This window comes from Protopterus annectens, chromosome 6.part0, assembly GCF_019279795.1.
Source record: "Protopterus annectens isolate FY-2018-M chromosome 6.part0, PAN1.0, whole genome shotgun sequence".
Lineage (NCBI taxonomy): Eukaryota > Metazoa > Chordata > Ceratodontiformes > Protopteridae > Protopterus > Protopterus annectens.
In genome coordinates, this window is record NC_056737.1 from 857953598 (window position 1) to 857973695 (window position 20098).

The following is a 20098-nucleotide window of genomic DNA, read 5'->3' on the forward strand; positions in this document are numbered from 1 at the left end:
CTTTTAACAAAGCCGAGCTGTGATGGGTCCACCATTTGCAGGTTAACTATGTCCTTGCTTATCACAGCAATGATGATTCTTTTCATGGCCTTACAGATGAGGTTGGTCAGACTTATGGGCCTTTAGTTACTTGGATCAGTGGTTGGACCTCCTTTGTGCAGGGGAATGACTGCAGCCATCTTCCATTCACTGGCACAAAACCTGACAGTAGGCTCCATTTGAAAAGTGATTCATGTGAATAAGACAGGTCATGGTTCATGCTATTTAGTAAGCATCCCAGCATGACAACACTATAGGCTATCTCCCATACAGTAATCCAATTGCTTAGCAGACCATAAACCTACAACCTTGTCATGCCACACAGTCATATTATGACATGTCACACAGTCCTGTTATTTTCTGTCTTGTAAAATCATCTGCAATAACTTCTGCTGATTGCTATCTTCACAATTACCCCATATTAATATTATGATCTATGATGCTATTATTATTATATGTTTGCAATAACTCCTGCTGATCTATGATGCTATTTCTTCTGTATGTTTGTAATAACTTCTGCTGATGTGATTTATGCTGATATTATTTCTGTATATATGTACTTGGAGCTTTTCTCCCCAGGTCTCCATTGAAAAAGGGCTCATTCTGGCCCAATGGACTTTCCCAGTAAACAAACTGCAAATAAAATAAATAAATACATAAAATGTTATTGGGGCCCATTGATGCAGTGTTTTTGGCCTTGGAAAGTGCATCGATGACCTGATCTCTAGTAATGATTGGGGGACTGTGGTATGTGGTATTTCCTTTGGGCTACCAGTGGAGGGAGTGTGGGTGAGAAATTTGAGCTGAACTGGTCAGCCAGAAGGTTGGCAATGGCCTCTGGTTCAGTGTTGGTGATGCCATTTACAATAAGTTCTGTGCATTTAAGTGCATTTCCCATGAGGTTATGGATGTATCTGTAGAAAGCTTTGCTGTTGCCCTTTGCCTTTGAAGCTGTAAGTTCTTCAAATGTAGCCTTTGAAGTATTAATTAACCCTCTTAGCTCCTGTTTAGATTGGTCAGAGGGATTTCAGTATGTTGGACTTTGTTCTTTCTACACTTGGCCAATATTTTTTTTCTTTTGTTGTATAATCGATTAATATTGTGATTCTAGCAGGGTGACTTGGTTTTTGAGTTTGTCTTATTCTTAATACGAGTGGGCACAGCTTGCTCTGTACAGCTATCAGTATGGTTGTACAAGAATTTTGTAAATAGCTCAAAATATGCTATGGTGTTTACTGGGTTTGGGGGTGCTTGAAATTTAGCCAAGGTGTTGCTCAGTAGAGACAGGTTAGCTTTGGAATAGTTCGTAACAGATTTTGGTTTCGCTGGGTACTTAGATTTAATTTTCACTTTAAGCAATACAGCCTTATGATCAGATTTGATGAGCAAGAACATTACACTGCATAAAGAACGCCGCTCTGCCATGTTCAGGAGTCCAAGGATGCATTTACCCTGGTAGCAGAATGGACTCAACTGTTCCTGGATATTGGTATTAGCAAAGTTTAGGAATCGCTGGGCTTGTGTGTTAGAAGAAGTGTAGGATTCCCAAGCTATATAGTGGTAGTTGAGAACCTCCATGAAGAATATGGGTTTCCTGGAACATGGAGGGGGACCTACAGGTTGCAAGGATATGGTACAAGACTCTGTTTACAGTGAGCTGCACATGTAGGAGTTCCAGTGGGTAATATACTTTAACTAGTAACAAACCCAGAACAAATACGAACAAACTAATAACATGAAAACTTGTTGTAGTGTACCACAGCTGAATTAAATACACCAAAATAACTGAGTCTAGCGCTTTCATTCCCCACTTTTTACTTTGAACTTCATCAGAACTGTTTACACAATTAAAAAACAACATTTAAATACAATTTAAAAACAAACACATGACAACAGCCAACCACTAAAATCTGAATATCGTTAAAACAATTATTAATACAATTAATTTAATCATAAATGTATGTGAGCACTTAAGAACAAAAACAGTTAAAAACAAGTTAGAGGGCTGTGGGGCACATCTACAAGTTTTCGTGTTATACACTTTAACTAGTATGGGTGTGAGGTTGTTTTTAATATAGAATGAGACTCCTCCAGCTTTAGTTCCTTCCTGTGCAGTAGCTGGTGTAAAGGTGCACTGCCGGCATACTCTCTGTGACTTTGATGCATGAAATTACTGTTTAATAAACTGTATTCTTACCAAATTGTTTAAGCTAGATATAATACCTCTTTTCTGCAGTACTAGACAGCACTACCTGATGAATATGCCGTGCATCAGCATGAACATTGTTTGTAATTCAATCAAAATCCAGATCTCTGAACATTGTGTTTGATTAATTGGTGGGAAGGCAGATTTCTCTCTCAAAAGCTGTTTAAATGTCAGATCTATTTCCCATCATCACTCTGGTTATTGAGGAAATATTCACTCTGACTGCTGAATTCTCTCCCTGGAATTAGCCAATCAGCAAACTCAGAGCTTTTTTGAAGCTGCCTGGTTGTTGTTTCTGAGACAGGAAACAACCCATATATCATAAAGTGGTAATGACGAACATCCATGTAATCTGTATGGACTGGACTATGAAGATATGTATACTATATGTCCAAGGTTACCAAGAAATGTTGTGGCAGAATCATGGGAAGAAGAAATTGATGGGTAAGCATTTTGGATTTTGGAATACTCAGAAACAAGCTGGGAAAGGATAAATCCAGAATGAGTCTCCATTTTCCCTATTTCCAGGAAATAGGAAAAGCCTGAACAGAACCCTGTCCCTTCTGATGAGGACAGATTAATTCTATTGTATCTGGAAAAAATAACTCCTGTAAAATTGGAGGGGGGGGGGGGTCAAATTGAGTTGCCTTGATGGAACAGGAGGAATGTTTGACCTGTGAGGAACAGAAAGCCATGACATCTTATATTAACTCTGAATTACTGAAAGAACCCAATGGTCTTTGGAGATTGAGTCTCAAAGTGGAAAAGATAGGGAAAGTTTTTTTTTTTTTTTGACAGGGGGATCAGAAGTACACTGAATGGGGGGGGAGCAGAGGAGAACAGTTACAAGGAGGCCAGTTTCACAGGAAATGGGGGTGTTATAATCCATACATTCCTGCTTGGGTTGGTCTTCAGATCACTGAACATATTTTACCCTTGGGGGGGGGGGGGGGGCTTTTGTTCTCTATGAAAAAGCAGTCAGCTTTAGAAAGGAAATTTCTTTGAAACATGGGAACAGGAGAGAGGGAAAGATATGTTTAAAATACTGTATAATCTTGCCTTTTTCCTGAAGGTTTCTGAAAATGTCTGGAGCAGCAGGACTAAAGAGAATGCATCTATCCATACGGGTGTCCCAAGAGTTTAGATTTAACATCCCCAGGAACTGATTGGCACATTAGCCATGAAAATCTCCTTTAAACTGTACCAGTAACAGCTGCTCTGGGGGATCGGTTGCATCATAACTACATTCAATAGAATGTTTAACTACCTGGAAAGCAGAATTCAGTATAGAAAAAAAAAAAAAAACTTGATTTCAGAATCAGGCATATCAGATAAAAGTTTACCAATGTCTCCCATCAAAGACAACAGATACCTCACTCAATGTGACTGATAGTTTACAGGTTGAAAGGCCAGAGTAGAAGGCATGTAAACATTTTTTCCACACCTATTAATATCTTTACCTTTAGGGAGGGCATTAGAAGAAAGCAGGAGTTTACTGGGCTTATCAGATTCCAGTGAGAAGAGTTTTTATAAAAAAAATTTACGGGAGACGGGAACTTAATACAATCGGTCAAACATCTTGGCAAAGGCTGGGATTCAGGGCTCATCAAAGCTGCAAATATTATACCTATCAAAGCATGAAAGACTGGAGGGTGGCACATGGTCTTGGCACCCCAATGTACATCAAGGCATAACATCTTTTTTTTTTTTTTTTTTTTGCATGTCTGACACTTGTTTGCCCTCCCACTGAAAATGATGCACAATCTATATTACTGTATCTATAAAGGAAAGTTATTCAGACTCATACCCCAGTGGTGAATGAATCTTAGAAGGGTAAGCCAAATAATCACCCTCAGAATCAGTATCCTCTTCTGAGGAAGGAGTATTTCTATGTCTCTTGGGGGGGGGCAGTAGAAGGAAGGGGCATAAGCAAAGAACTGGAGGGGCATATGAGAGACTAAAGCTTTAAATAGTCCTCAAGAAAATTCATACCACTCCTGCTGAGGATCCCTGACAGTAGAAGGAGGAGGAAAACCATGTTTATTCATGTGATTTTTCTTGGTAACAGAGAAGCTTGCGCAAACCAAGGATGTACTAACCAATAATGTACCTCAATGAAGTAACCAGAATACTACTACTCCAATTACAATTTGAGGAATGTCATCTGGTCCGTCTGAAATAATCAGCCTTGGATCCCCCTTTGTGGCAGTGGCAGTTGTCTGGTTGGTCGGGGTAGATCTTATAAGAGGCAGTGCCTCGTCAGTCTCCAACGGAGTCAAAACAGAAGAAGCAGACGAAGAATCCAGATGGTCAAAGGGCTCATCAGGAGACAAAGTGGAGACGTCCAGGTCCAACCAATCTTCATCAGCAAAAGCTCCGACCAACACATATCTGAAAGAATGATAGCCAGAGGTGTACTACTGCACCTGAAGTCATTTGGGGGGGGGATGCAAATGTTTCATCTTTTTCTGCTACAATATGTAATACTAGATGCACAAAACATCTGAAGTTAGACTTCATGTTACCTTTAGATCCATCCTCCAGAAACCTATTTAAACAAAACTTGCATTGTCATACACTATACAAAATAACAGACATTCCATTAGGTGAGACAGAGCAGGTGGGAACCTAGTTAAAAAGGTTAATCTAAAGTATGGCAAAATAGATGATGTTACAATGTGATAAACACGGTAAAAGTTGATTCATCATAGGCTGTAGCCAACAAAGGTTCCTACAGAGTGCTTGCCTTATAAAATCCAGTTTCTACTGTTGGAACAAGCAGAATAAAATAAGATACAGCTAATCCGCAAAACTTATTCTACATTAAATACATCTTCTGCTTTATTATCATAAAATAATAGAATACACAAGCCCTTCCATCGATTCGACTTCATCACACCTACTTTAAACCTTAGCTAACAATTTTATACAATGTAAGAATCATGAGAAAGAGGGCACTAACTTAAAAGCTGAGTATGGGGGCATGTCTGTGTCAGCTGTGGGCTGGGTAATACTGCTTAAATGTGTGAAATCCAGGCAAAACATGCTCTGGTAAATTTTTAAAAACACTTTAGATTTCAATCCAACTGTAGTTTTAAATTTGCCTATCAGGATGAGGGTGGTTTGAACCACCTACAATATCATGTTCAAGTTGGCATTAAGCTGAAAAGTGCAGAGACTAGGTATAGGTCTAAATGTCTAATCATGAGAGTAGTTGCAAGAGCTTCCTGCTTTTAGGCGCTATCTCTTGATAGGTAGAAATTCCAAAGATTAAGTACTGGACTGGTCTTACCTTTTATAAAGCTGATTGGCATTAAAGAAATGTCCCACTGTGATTAGTAACGTAAAAGTCAACATAACTGGTCAGGTGTGGGCTTAGCCCAGTGACTGACTGGTTGGTGGTTCCAACTACAGATAGGCTCCTCATTTAGCCTGCTTAATTTGCATGTAGCCATCTTATAGGTCGCCAAAGCCTGCACTCTAGTAGGCTGGTGACCTTTTGGAATTACCTGCATGTTTAGAGAAGACTGGACAAGGCACCACTGTTGTTTAGAGCACACCCAAAGCTGTAATTTGCTTGAAGCTGGATATAAATGCTTTCACCCGTGTGTCTGGGGCTTTCTCAAATCTTACAAAAAATAAGAAGAAAGTATCAGATCAAAATAAAATAAAATAAAATGTAAAGAGATTATACGGAAAAAAAACTTTAATAATAATTTCTTTACCAAGGCATGAATCACAATGGTACAGAAAACCATACCGATGTACAAATTTGATGTCTGTGGAGTCACAGTAACATGTTTGGTTAATTATAAATAAGCTGAAATGTCCAATGTATTCCACAAATAGCAGTTCACTGCTAGTAGTCCACTGAATTACGTATGGAGTTGTAGTAAGTGAGGAGGACTAAACAGATTGTCAAACTTTGTGTTCCTGAAGCAGCAACAGATCCATAGGTGAATTATCTCTTTTTGCTGCAAATTAGCAATACAGACTGAACAATGAGAGAGTTGCAAAGGCAAAAAGCTCTACCAACATGTATACTCAAGTGAGAATGTGAGCAGAGTGAAAAGGCACTATCAGTGATTCTAAAATATGTATATACAGACAAACAAGAGACTGCAAACAGCCAGATGTGGATAGCAACATTAAATTAAGCAGGGTTATGAAAGATCCCTAAGAAGTAACAAATGTTTATTGGTATTATGGACATGTTTTTTAGACACTCCAGATAAGAAAGAAAACCACAGCCCATATCATATCAACATTGGAAATTGTTACTGTTTCGAAGAGTGTTATTGTCTCATCTTTGTATTAATTATTTTTAATATTAACTTCATATTTATTTTTATTTAAATATCCAATTTTATTTTCATTATTGTTTGATCAAACACTCTGAAGACTTGATGCTCAGATTTCTTGATCTCTGTTTGCTATCTTACATACCAGGTCAAACTATCTTTCCCAAATTTCGGCTGGTTTGTTCGCTGGTGAGCGGTGTACATTCCTCCAGGTTACATCACACATCCTTTTTTGCTGCGCATCCAAGAACCACGAAAGTTAGGGAGAATCAGGTGGGGGAGGGAGGAGGGGGGGAGAGAGAGAGACAGAGATGCAGTACTTTTACACAGGTTAATGTGGGAAATACTAACAATTACAGAGAAATTATTAGGTAGTGGGGATCACAGGCTGGCTGTAAGCATAAGAAATCTCACATGATAAAAGAAAAAGGAGACTTGATAATACGAGAAAGTAAAATTTTTAAGATACACATTCCAAACTTTACTTCATATTTATACATCAAAACTCCTTAATTATGACTTTTGTTAAGTGTAGAGATTAGAGGTCTGAGAAAGTTATCAAATACTGCTCATTTTCAAAGTGAATGAATATGACTTGTTGGTCCTAGAGTTGCAGGGTGCAGCAAACAAAATAAAAATAAACACTAAAAAAATAAAATACACTACAAAGAAAATAAAAAGATAAACTGGACACAAGAATCAAGAATACAACGTAATAAAATTTAAATTTGGAACTAGAGACTAAGACAGCTAATATTGCTAACTGTCTTTAGGTGGCTGTTCTAAAAATTGTTGGCTTCTGATTTTGTAGCCCTCAACATTTACTAGAGTCTGCTGTAGTTTCCTAAACTTAAAAATGTTTTTTAATGGAACATAAAACATTCAGCTATGCTTCTGCATATGCTTTCAGTCTGACCTGTCATTGCAGTTTATTTTGTTAGAGCTTGGCACTGCTACTACCTTCTAAGGGAATGGTTTTCATTTTCTGGACAACATGGGGATACAATCTTGTACTTTTTGCAGCCAATGGAATGCCTGGTCAGATGACTGCTGAGATTTTTCCAGTTGACTGTTCAATGTTACAATTTTCTGGAAAACATGAAAAAAAAAATTCTTGCATGTTTTACAGTTGGTGGAATATCTGGCCAAGGGATTTCTGAGATCCTTCTGCATGACTGTCTACTGTTACAATAAGAGGCTGGAATGACTCATAAGTATAAATATAAAGATGCTTTTCTTAACAAAGAGAGTTTCACACTAGTTGTATTGATGATAAACACTACATAATCTTTTAAGTGTGTATCCAATAAAGCAGAAAAAAAAAAACTAACAGTATGTGGAGTGTGTGTGTGTGTGTGTGTGTGTGTGTGTGTGGTATGCAAGGAAGCAGGCAAGGCAGGATAGCTCTAATGGATCACAATGTCCATCTCTGATTATATTTCTAGTATCATCAAAATGTCAAGTAAAACTGCCAACAGTTAATCTATGGAATGGATAAGAATCAGGTATTTAAAAATCAAGAGTAGTAATTAAGACAATCTTCCCAAAGCACAGACTAAAGCAAAAAAAGAGAGAGGGCTATGATAGGAACATTTCAATTTAACAATATGTGTGACCAAAAATAATTACATTGTCAGTAAATGCATGCAACTGCACCTGAACTGTCAAACACCTGCAAACAAAGCTGACGGGAGAAAATAAAACAATAAAGAGGGATTTGTCCATGACACAGTTTTAAAAAAAAAGTCATTAGGTGTGAAGGGTGATGTACAATGGGGGTATTATCATTGCCACCTCAAAGTTCATTCCAGCATGATGCATAATGGGAAAGGTATTAGGACTGCCACCTGCTAAGGTGTGTAGGGTGATGCTTAATGGGGGTATATCACTGTCACTTCAAACTGTTTCCTGGGGTGACATAATAGGATGCATAATGCCACCATCTGATGAGGTGCGAGGGGGAGATTATCATCGCCACATCTAAGCTGGCAGAAGTGGATAGCACAATGTTTAAGGTCTTCACCTCCCAAGTACAGAAGCACAGCACAAAACATTTCTCTGGTGAGGAAGATATAATGATTTCTACTCATAAACATGAAAAAAGTTAAGGCAGACTAAATGGTCCCTATACAAAAACTTGTAGAAAAAGAGGCAAAACAACGGAGCTGTTCATGCATTATTCTGTTCTTGTGCATACATATTATCTCCTTCCCATGGAAACACAACTTTAAAAGTCAGAATACATAATGGAACATACCTGATGCCAACTACTATTTCAAAATAGCTGCATGAGGTTACAGTACTATTTTAAATATTACTAAAACAGAGAGTTAAAAATGTATACTAACCTTAAAGGAACAGCCATATCTTTGAAAGCTACAGGCAGAGGGAGCATTACTGCACTCTAATATATGTGCATTTAACTGCAAAAGAAGAAAGAAAAGCTTTCTTATCATCTAAATCAAGCAAAGCCAGTGTTAAGTGCAATTGCAAAAATAAGTAAAGCCTCACATGCACCAAGTACTAAAGAGTGTACGTATAAATGAAGGAAGCTTTCAAAGACTGATTATGTTACTCTTTGGCAACTAGACACATACCTAACACAACAATCTTGGGTCATTCTTATGGCATTCTAAAGCAGCTATGATTACCTCACATTGCCTGTGATAAGGAACAATATTCTGCATATGGAATTTACATAAAACATTGGTACAAGAAAAATTGACAGTGTTTTACTAAAATGCTTAAGTGCTACAGAGACTGAAAGACCATACATGCTAAACATTTACAAGGTGTGATAAAGAAACTGTAAACATGATTACAACTTGGAACTGACTTTGGATTGTATTAAGAAACGTGAAATGAAGGCAGCTGCAGCCTGGGAGCAGGGATTACGCTACATTCTTCAGTGACCTGCCACCCTTTAAAATCAGAATTAAACCTAGCAATTTTGTAATACCAATATTTGGACAGCAAATGCAGTTCATCTGTCATCATCTTCTTTCAGCTGTTCCCGTTAGGGGTTGCCACAGCGGATCTTCTGTTTCCATTTCTTCCTGTCCTCTGCATCATGCTCTTTCACACCAACCGCCTGCATGTCCTCTCTCACCACATCCATAAACCTTATCTTAGGCCTTCCTCTTTTCCTCTTACCTGGCAGCTCCATCCTTCACATCCTTATCCCAATATACCTAGCATCCCTCCTCAGCACATGTCCAAACCAACGCAATCTCACCTCTCTTGCTTTGTCTCCAAACTGTCCAACATGAGCTGACTCTCTAATATACTGATTCCTAATCCTGTCCATCCTAGTCACACCCAGTGCAAATCTTTAACTCTGCCACATCCAGCTCTGACTCCTGCCTTTTCGTCAGTGCCACTGTCTCCAACCCATATAACATAGCTGGTCTCACTACCCTCTTGTAGACCTTCCCTTTCACTCTTACTGGCACCAGTCTGTCACAAATCACTCCTGACACTCTTCTCCACCCATTCCACCCTGCCTGTACTCTCTTCTTCACCTCTCTTCCACACTCACCATTACTCTGAACTGTTGATCCCAAGTACTTAAACTCATCCACCTTTACCAACTCTACTCCCTGCATCCTCACCATTCCTCTACCCTCCCTCACTTTTACACACATATATTCTGTTTTAGCCCTGGTGACCTTCATTCCTCTTCTCTCTAAAGCATATCTCCACCTCTCCAGGGTCTCCTCAACCTGGTCCCTACTCTCACTACATATCACAATGTCATCTGCAAACATCATAGTCCACGGGGCCTCCTGTCTGATCTCATCTGTCAACCTGTCCATCACCACTGCAAATAAGAAAGGGCTCAGAGCTGATCCTTGATGTAATCCCACCTCCACCTTAAACATATCTGTTACTCCCACCGCAGTCCTCACCAATGTCACACTACCCTCGTACATATCCTGTGTCACTTTTACATACTTCTCTGCCACTCTCGACTTCCTCATACAATACCACAACTCCTCTCTAGGCACCCTGTCATATGCTTTCTCTAAGTCCACAAAGACACAATGCAACTCCTTCTGACCTTCTCTGTATTTCTCCAACAACACTCTCAGAGCAAATATTGCATCTGTAGTGCTCTTTCCTGGCATGAAACCATACTGCTGATCACTAATCATCACCTCCTTTCTTAACCTAGCTTCCACTACTCTTTCCTATAACTTCAAGCGGTGACTGATGTGTAGTTACTGCAGCTCTGCACATCACCCTTATTCTTAAAGATAGGTACCAAAACACTTTTTCTTCACTCCTCAGGCATCCTCTGACTTTCCAAAATTTCATTAAACAATCTAGTTAAAAATTCCACTGCCATTTCACCAAAGCACCTCCATGCTTCCACTAGTATGTCATCTGGGCCAATAGCCTTTCCATTTTTCATCCTCTTCATAGCTGTCCTTACTTCCTCCTTGCTAATCTGTTTCACTTCCTGATTCACTATCCCCACATCATCCAACCTTCTTTCTCTCTCATTCTCTTCATTCATCAGCCCTTCAAAGTACTCTTTCCATCTACTCAGCACACTCTCCTCACTTGTGAGTACGTTTCCCTCACTATCCTTTATCACCCTTACCTGCTGCACATCTTTCCCAGCTCTGTCCCTTTGTCTAGCCAATCGGTACAGGTCCTTTTCTCCCTCTTTAGTGTCCAATCTCTCATACAACTCTCCATATACCTTATCCTTAGCCATCGCCACCTCTCTCTCTGCCATGCGTCTCATCTCCTTATACTCATGTCTACTTTCTTCATCTCTTTGACAATCCCACTTCTTCTTCACCAGCCTCTTCCTCTGTATACTCTCCTGTACTTCCTCATTCCACCACCACGTCTCCTTGTCCTCCTTCCTCTGTCCAGATGTCACACCAAGCACATTTCTAGCAGTCTCCCTTACTAGCTCTGCTGTAGTTACTCAGCTATTCGGTAACTCTTCACTGCCTCCCAGTGCTTGTCTTAACTCTTCCCTGAACTCCACCTCACAATCACCCTTTTTTAACTTCCACCATTTAATCCTTGGCACTGCTTTCACACTCCTCCTCCTCTTCTTGATCACCAACGTCATCCTACAGACCACCATTCTATGCTGCTTAACTACACTTTCCCTGTCACCACTTTACAGTCTCCAATCTCCTTCAGACTGGCCCTCCTACATAGGATATAATCCACCTGTGTGCATCTTCCTCCACTCTTGTACGTCACCCTATGCTCCTCCCTCTTCTTAAAATACGTATTCACCACAGCCATGTCCATCCTTTTCACAAAATCCACAATCATCTGACCTTCTGCATTCCTCTCCTTAACACCATACCTACCCATCACTTCCTCATCCCCTCTGTTCACTTCCCCGACATGCCCATCGAGGTCTGCTCCAATCACTAGTCTCACACCCTTGGGTACACTCACCACCACTTCATCCAATTCACTCCAAAATTTTTCTTTCTCATCCATCGCACACCCAACTTGTGGAGCATATGCACTAACAACATTCATCATTACACCATCAATTTCAAGCTTCATAAACATCACTTTATCAGACACTCTCTTCACCTCCAAAACACTCTTGGCATACTGTTCCTTTAGGGTAACGCCTACCCCATTTCTCCTACCTTCCACACCATGACAGAACAATTTGATACCGCCTCCTATACACCTGACCTTACTTACCTTCCATCTGGTCTCTTGCATGCACAATATATCAACCTTCCTTCTCTCCATCATATCAGCTACCTCTCTCCCTATACCAGTCATACTGCCAACATTCAAAGTTCCTACCCTCACTACTACACTCCTAACCTTCCTCCTCTCTTTCCTGCCTTCGGGCATGCCTTCCCCCTCCTCTTCTCCTTCGGCCAACAGTAGCCCAATTTCTGCCAGCACCCTGTTAGCTAACAGTACTGGTGGTGGTCGTTGTTAATCCAGGCCTCGAATATTTTCAAAACATTGAATATCCAACACTCAGTTTTAACATGTTTTGGAATTGGAACGTAAAACCATTTTTATTCTCGACATTATATCAGTATGATTAAATGTACAATTTAATTTCCAGATTTTGATAGTAAACCTATATATATATATATATATATATATATATATGTATATATATATATATATATATATATATATATATATATATATATATACACACACACACACACACATATACACACACATATATATATATATATATATATATATATATATATATATATATATATATATATGTATTATATATATGAAGCGTGAGTGCGTGTCCACAGGTGAGTGAGGCTTTTATGATGCAAACATCATAAAAGGAAGACAGCCTTCAGTGCCCAATTAGACTGGGTGAAAGAAAAAGCTAAAGTCCTGGAGATGAGGTAGGGGAAGGAAAGCATTCGGCGACCTGGTGTTCAGAGTGTACCCTTTACATTTCAGAAACTGAAAAAGGGGAGTGAGACATTTATGACTCATTCACAGTGATCATCATAGAGTCGAAAATGCTAAGGTACAATCCCTGGCTTGAACCATGCTTTCTCAGATACTGGCCACTATGAACCATTAACAGATCTATGGGAATTCTGTAATGACCATAGAATGGATGAAGTTAGTGGGGGAGGCAGAACAATGTCCTGACCCTTTCCTCTATGCCGTACTTTCTCTCTCTCTCCAGTGCTATCAGCATTCCTCCTGTCTTCTCCTACCTTTAATCTTCAGAAGAAAAGCTGAAGATGATAATGAGCAGCCCTGATGAATGAACCTCTGATTTTCATAATTTTACCATCACTAAAAAATAGCAGCTTTGCATCATGTGATGCTGTCATTAAAGCTTTAAGAAAATTTGCATCTCGTAACATGAAAGCTCTAAAAAAATAAGGCCCCTTAGAAGCATACCAGAAGGAAAGAGCTGTTTCTCAAAAAAGACACAACTTGGAAACCACAATAAAAAAGATTATAAATATTTAAGACAACAAGATCAATGAAAAACACAGATATTTTCTACCTAACAATTCCCAAATAAATAAGGCAGCCATAATTTTGGCAAAGTTTTTCCTCTGGAAACATTTTCTTCAAGTTGTTTTTCTGTGGAAGACGTTTCACTCTCTACTGCCCATGTGACTGTATCCTCCATTTATGATGCTTTTGAGAAAACTCTCAAAAAATAATTTCTACCTGAGAATTCTGGAACTACAACAAAGAGACAAAAATCACTTTCTCAAACAGACAAAGCAGCCAAAAAAATTGGCCAAATATCTCCACGGGAATATTTTTTTCAAGTTGTTTTTCTGTGGAAGAGGTTTCACCCTCCACTACCCATGTGAGTCTGCCCTGCACCTGTGATGCTTACTACAATCAAATCCAACAGTACATCATGGAATGGAAATACCCTTTCCAGTGATCCTTGTTTTGTATCCAGTTTTTCAACCAATATACAGCTCCCAAATTTCATAGGATCATAGGAGATTACCAGACTATCGACCCAGAGGTCATTTTAAGCCTAGCCGTTTCAACCCAATGTAATACTGTAGAGATACTAGTCAATACCCAAAACTGCACTTAATAATGACTGCACCCCATCCACTCATTCAGGTTCCTCCTGAACAGTGTCACAGAGGTGCTCTGTTTCACATGAATTGGTAACGTGTTCCAAAGACATGGCAGCTGCTGGGAGATAAATCTGTCCCTCCAGCATGTCCTATTTAAGTTGCAGATCATATTTAAGTCCTTGGAAGGGGTAGCACTAGACCCATTTGATTTATGCATATGTAGTAAGTTCATTAGGTTTGGGTCTTGGGTTGCTCTGTAGGCCAGTCTCCTTAGACGTCTATACGATATGGAATATAGTGACCGGGATTTTAGTCGGTCTGTGTAAGGCACATGCTGGACGGCCTTGATCTTCTCTGTTAGACTGTTCATCTGTTTTGAAATCAGTTGTCTGTCTTCCTCCTGATAAATTTTACTGAGTGCTCTTCTGTGCAGCAGGAAGAAACCAAAGGAATCAATTTATAACCACACAACTGGGTGAGGCGAGGGACTGGAATGGCATTTGCATAAAGTTAATGAATGTTTCCCTGTGCCTAACAGTTCTACTCATTTAATACTATTTATTCAACAGCTAAGTGGGAAGGTCTATTAAACCTTTTCAGCTACAACCTGAGCTCAAAGAGTAGAAAATGTTGTTGTCTTTCGGCTTTTCCCTGTTAGGGGTCGCCACAGCAGAACTCCGGTCCGCTAATGATCGGCAGTAGATTTTCACGGTGCCGAGTTGCCAGCTCGACGCCCAACCTTCAACGAAGGCATGCCCATTCACGCATGTCTTTCGGAACGCCACTCGACCCGTGGGGAGGACATGCAGACTCCACACAGAAGGCACTTCCTGCACACTAGGTGAGAATCGAACGGGAGAACCTCTTGCTGTGAAGCAACAACGCTACCGCTGCACCACCATGGCAGAAAATACATTAGGATATTACTAATCAATAATATCACATAAATGAACATATGATTAACTGGCAAATTTCAGCATATAGTAATAACATTCAATGCAGATCCAACCAAAGTGCATGGAGAGAAGCATGAAGAAAAAACATACAAGCGAAGATATGCATAAAATACATTGCAAACATACATAAAAATATATAAGCATATATGCACATATAATGCCAAATTGTGAAACAGAACATTTCTTAAGTGGATTCTATTATCTATGATATGGGGTAGTAAGTTATCTAACCATTGTCACAGTAGCAACAGCAAGTAGATTCGGTGAAGAGATTCTCTTTTAAGTGCATCTTTGAAGATTTTAATGGTTTCTCGTTTTTTGATTTCAGTAAGCAGTTCCATTTAGTAGGTCCCAATCTGGAGACCATTTTAAATGGAGAAACTGCTGTCCTGTGAACTTCTGATTTCATAAGGGCTGTCCTATAAGCGTAGCTTCACTCTTAGAAGAGGGCAGTAAACATGCTTTAGAATCTTGTAAATTAAAGTATTTAGAAGTAAAGTAGTCCTATGAGGCACTGACAGCCATTTGGAATTTTTTAGCAAACTACAATGGTGCATCAGGGTCTGCTAACAGAACAAATTGGCAGAATTTTTCCTCAGCAGTCTACAGTTTATGAGTACTGTCCACTGAATGCATAGGAAAGGGAATGCCATATCTCAGTTTGGGTATTAAAGCATTTTTGTGAATGGTCTTATGACCAATGGGTGAGTAGAGGTGACTGATCTTGTAGTTTTAATTGAATAAGTACCACAAGAAATAAAAGCGTCAGAACCTCCAAAGACACAACAGACCACAGCTCAAATCAGATGAGACAAGAATGATGCAAACTCCAAAAATTAAACTTTTCCGGTTTCCGAAATAAAGTTTAATTTTTGGAGTTTGCATCGCATGCCTTGTCTCATCTGATTTGGAGCTGTGGTTTGTTGTGTCTTTTAATTGAATAAGCACCTTACTGCTTACAATATCTTTATGTGTGGTAAAGGACACAGTAGGGCAAGTGTAAGGACTAGGTACCTCGGTTCAGTGATGTCATACAGTCTTAGCAGCCCTGCAGCCGTTCAAGGTAAAATAAGAGAGTTCTGTGATGTGACACAAAAAAATGAATTAAACATACAGTGCAGTATATCCACTGATAAATCCGAAACCCACAACTAAGATCAGCAGTGTAAGTAAATGACAGCCAGGGTAGATCTGGCTTACCCATATGGTATAACAATATGTGCCCATTGAAATATTCTTTACTAAAACCACCCAGCTGACCATTACCTGGGCCATTGCCTGACTCGCCAAAAGAGATTTTGGTATCGGACCTCCGGGACTCAAAAGGTAAGCATCAATAACACATGTACTTTCTATTACCAGAGATCTTCTATGTAGGATTCCACAACTTGCAATAGGGGGTGAAGGGGTGTCATGCGGTTGTAAATACTGCAGTTTTTGTAAAATCTTCCTCAGCTAAACTGAATGCTCAAATGGACCACTACACAAAGCACAGCATGAGTCATGGCACATTTTTCTACCTAACAGGGCAAACTGTCATCATTCCAAGCAGTTTTGGGGCATTGACAGTCTTTACAGAATGCAGAATAAGGGAATTCTCCTGTTGTTACCTCCCGTATATCGAACAAGTTCTTGCAGGTGCCACACAACCTTCTACCAGTGCACAAGATGGCATACAACAAATACCTCTTGGTATGGAATGAAGTGGCTCCCCCACAGAGGGTTGCAGCGTATTCCTGATATAAATTATTTGATCATTAATTCATCTCACTACATGCTGCTTTTTTAATTTCCAGAGACCTACCCTCTACCTTTACAGCATATTCATTCTTCTTTAAGACTGACAACGGTCAGCAGACCCCCCAAACACACAGCACAACAAAGTTTTCTGGAACATCTTACTCACTTTCTTCTTTCCTCATCTGACATATTATGTTGAAGTAGGTGTGAGAACATAACTGACAAAAACGTGAGCCGTCACATACACCCATTCTATCCTTTTCTTGTCAAAGGTAAAAAAAGGAAATATTATAGTATTAACTCTTAAAGAAGGGGAACCAGTTACACCTGTTCCCTGGAACAAGTAACACAACTAAAGCTCTCTTGAAATGAATTCATTTTTTGATGTTTTGAATCTAGGGTTATACAATGTTCTGAGTGGTCATAATGAGATCAGCTTACTCTAGTTGTAACAACTTACCTCGCCTCTAAGGATGGTTTTAATGCTACATTGAAATGGGCACGTGACCAATACAGATGTGCAATCTATCTCTTCATGTTTCTAAAAAAAAAAGAAGTCAAATAAATAAATTCATAAATGCAAAATAAATTCATGTAAAACTTTATACAGCATACCTATTATGTAATCACAACTCTAAGACAGGAAAGAGTATGCATATTCTAAATTCAGCAACAGTAAACTATTATGTACAAAGTCTTCAGTAAAGAATTAATTTTTCTGTATTTATATTGTGCACTTTCTGTAATTTTAAATGACAATTGTACATGCTCCTTAATTAAAAATGAGTTAAAGTCAGTGAGTAACATATGCATCCTGACTGGTGTCATCAACAAAATTATCAACACTATCTGACATAGTGCAATCTGAGCCCAGTGCTCACATCTATACACAAAACACACAAAATCTATTTTCATTACCTTAATTTCTGCCATAGGGACAATACCCTTACAATATTTACATTTAGCATCTCGATATTTACACATTTTTTCCATATGGTCTGACAGATCTTTCCGAAGAACTTTTCTTTACACTGTACTCGGGGACATGGCAGCTCTTCATACTGGCAGTCAGATTTCAAATGCTCCTATTGAGGAAATAGGAAAAACATATTTTTAAGTCATCTTTACTGTGACCTGATTCTTGGCTACAGTTACAGTTAATATGATGCAATGCCTGTCAAAAGCCTATATAAAGATAAATTGTGGCGTTTTAATGGCTGCCATGCACTGGAACTCAGAGTAGAGCAGGCAAATTACAGAGAAAACACTAAGGAACAGGGCAGGAAGGAAATGAATGGTTGGCTAGTTAGTTAAAAGAGGTACTGGAGTAATCCAGTCCAAGGAGGACTCATTACAGCCACCATCCGGGAACAAAAACAGAAAATCCAGCAGTTACAAAGCAGACACAGTAAACACAGGAGTGTATATAGTTTCAGTTGTGTTACAATAATTTATAAGGTTTACAAATACAATAAGCTACATAAGTAAATATTTGCATATGTGCATTGGAAGTAGTTACACAGGTAAAAGTTGACTTTGATTTCCTCAACCACCTTGTACACTAGTCCTCCCTACTCTTTTGTGATACAGAACATTGAGCAGCACGTACAGAGAAAGGACAGCGTGCAGGCTAGAAACCATCTGCTGAAAGAGTAAATGATAGAACTGATATCAGGTATTTTATGTGAGGAGGCAACAAGAAATCAAAATACAGTTGTGAATACAGAAGACAAGAGTTAGTAAGGAGTCTTTGTGTATGTCAGTGTCTTGGAAGTACAGAAATAAGCGAAGAAAGGAAATACAAGTGAAAGTTTGCACATAAATTAAGTAATAGTGGATTCTGTAAAAAGGTTGCTCTCTTTTCAAAGTAGTGTTATTAATTTCCCCTAAATACCGTGTGTGTGTGTGTGTGTGTGTGTGTGTGTGTGTGTGTGTGTGTGTGTGTGTGTGTGTGACTGCCTGTCCTATACTGTACACTCTACCAAGAAAAGAAAAGGAAAGAAAAGTAGAGAAAGTAGGTTCTGGGCATAGATTTGTTTGCAAATTAGGCTCCTGTTCTGGTATTCCTATAAGGGTCTTATAGTTTGCCTGTGTGTGAGTCTCTAGCAGCCAGTAGCTGCCCTTCTTAGCCCCTCTCCCACCCTTCAGATGCTCTACTCTCCTACTTTTAACTATTTTCTCTTCTCCCTCACACCCCTCTTGGTCTTATTCTTTATTTCTCCGCTTTTCTTTCTCTTTTATCTGCTATCTTATAGGTAGCTCCCTCCCTCCGTTTCTGTTGTTTCGTGATGCTGTTCCCTTCTGGCTCCAACTAGCCCTTACATCTGTTTACAATAGTACTCTGGCTTCCTATTCCTTTTCACATCTATCCTAGCCTCACTCTCCATCTGCCCGCTATCTCTCTGCTTTGCTCTATTCCTTGTAAGCTGCCTACCTTCCTCGTTAACTTAGACCTGCTCTTCCTCTATGTTCACTGTATGTTCACATACTGATTTTTACCTGTCTGTGCTCTATCTTCTCCTGAACTCTGGACTCTACTTTACCTTCTTTTACTCACTATATACCTCTCTCACCTTACTTACCTGCATTTTGATTGCCTCCTTTCCCATCTCTCCTTCAGTTGTTTCTTCCCACGTTCGACCTGTGGGCTCACTCCGCTCCTCTCCCTACCCCAATTCCCACCCACCCCCAGGGTCCTACTTATACCTCTCTGAACACACCCCCTACTTCTTTCTTCCAATATCTTACCCTGCTTTATCCGCTCCTCTGTTAACCACACCCCTTACCACCTCCTCCCTCTTACCTCATTCCTTCCAAAATCCCTCCCTTATATCTGACCTCACAGCTCTATATTTGTCATATACTTCATTTTTATTCTTTATTTTTCTCTTACACTACCATTTTACACCCTCTTACTACCTCTTACTGGCCCTCTTTCTCTCCCTCTCCTATTAGGCTTTATATCATTTCTCCTATCTTAGCCACTTCTAGTATCTTCCTTAACTCCTACTATAATACTCTCTAACTATGCCTCCCAACTTCCCTACTATGCCCACACTTACAATTCCACTCCTTACCATCCTGTTCTCTGCATACCTTCTTACCTTCTTTGAAAACCCTCTTTCTGCCCACTCCATCTACCCCAATAAACACACATCTACCCTTACAAATACTTCTCCCATTTTACACTCCAACATTACCTTTAACCCCAACTATCTCTTACCTAAATACCACAGACTCTCCCACCTTAAGTATGTATATCCTACCAATAAGAAACTAATACTTCAAATCTTTCTAAAGAAC

The 20098-nt window shown here is 39.4% G+C and overlaps 1 protein-coding gene across 1 annotated transcript in view; it reads right to left on the reverse strand.

Annotated features, from left to right (window-relative positions):
* Nucleotides 1–20098, reverse strand: part of TRAF3 (TNF receptor associated factor 3) — a 793845-nt gene that overhangs the window by 167686 nt on the left and 606061 nt on the right. The window contains exon 7 of the mRNA XM_044074528.1: nucleotides 8895–8969. Coding sequence (XP_043930463.1) covers nucleotides 8895–8969 — 75 coding nt within the window. The remainder of the gene's footprint in view (nucleotides 1–8894; nucleotides 8970–20098) is intronic.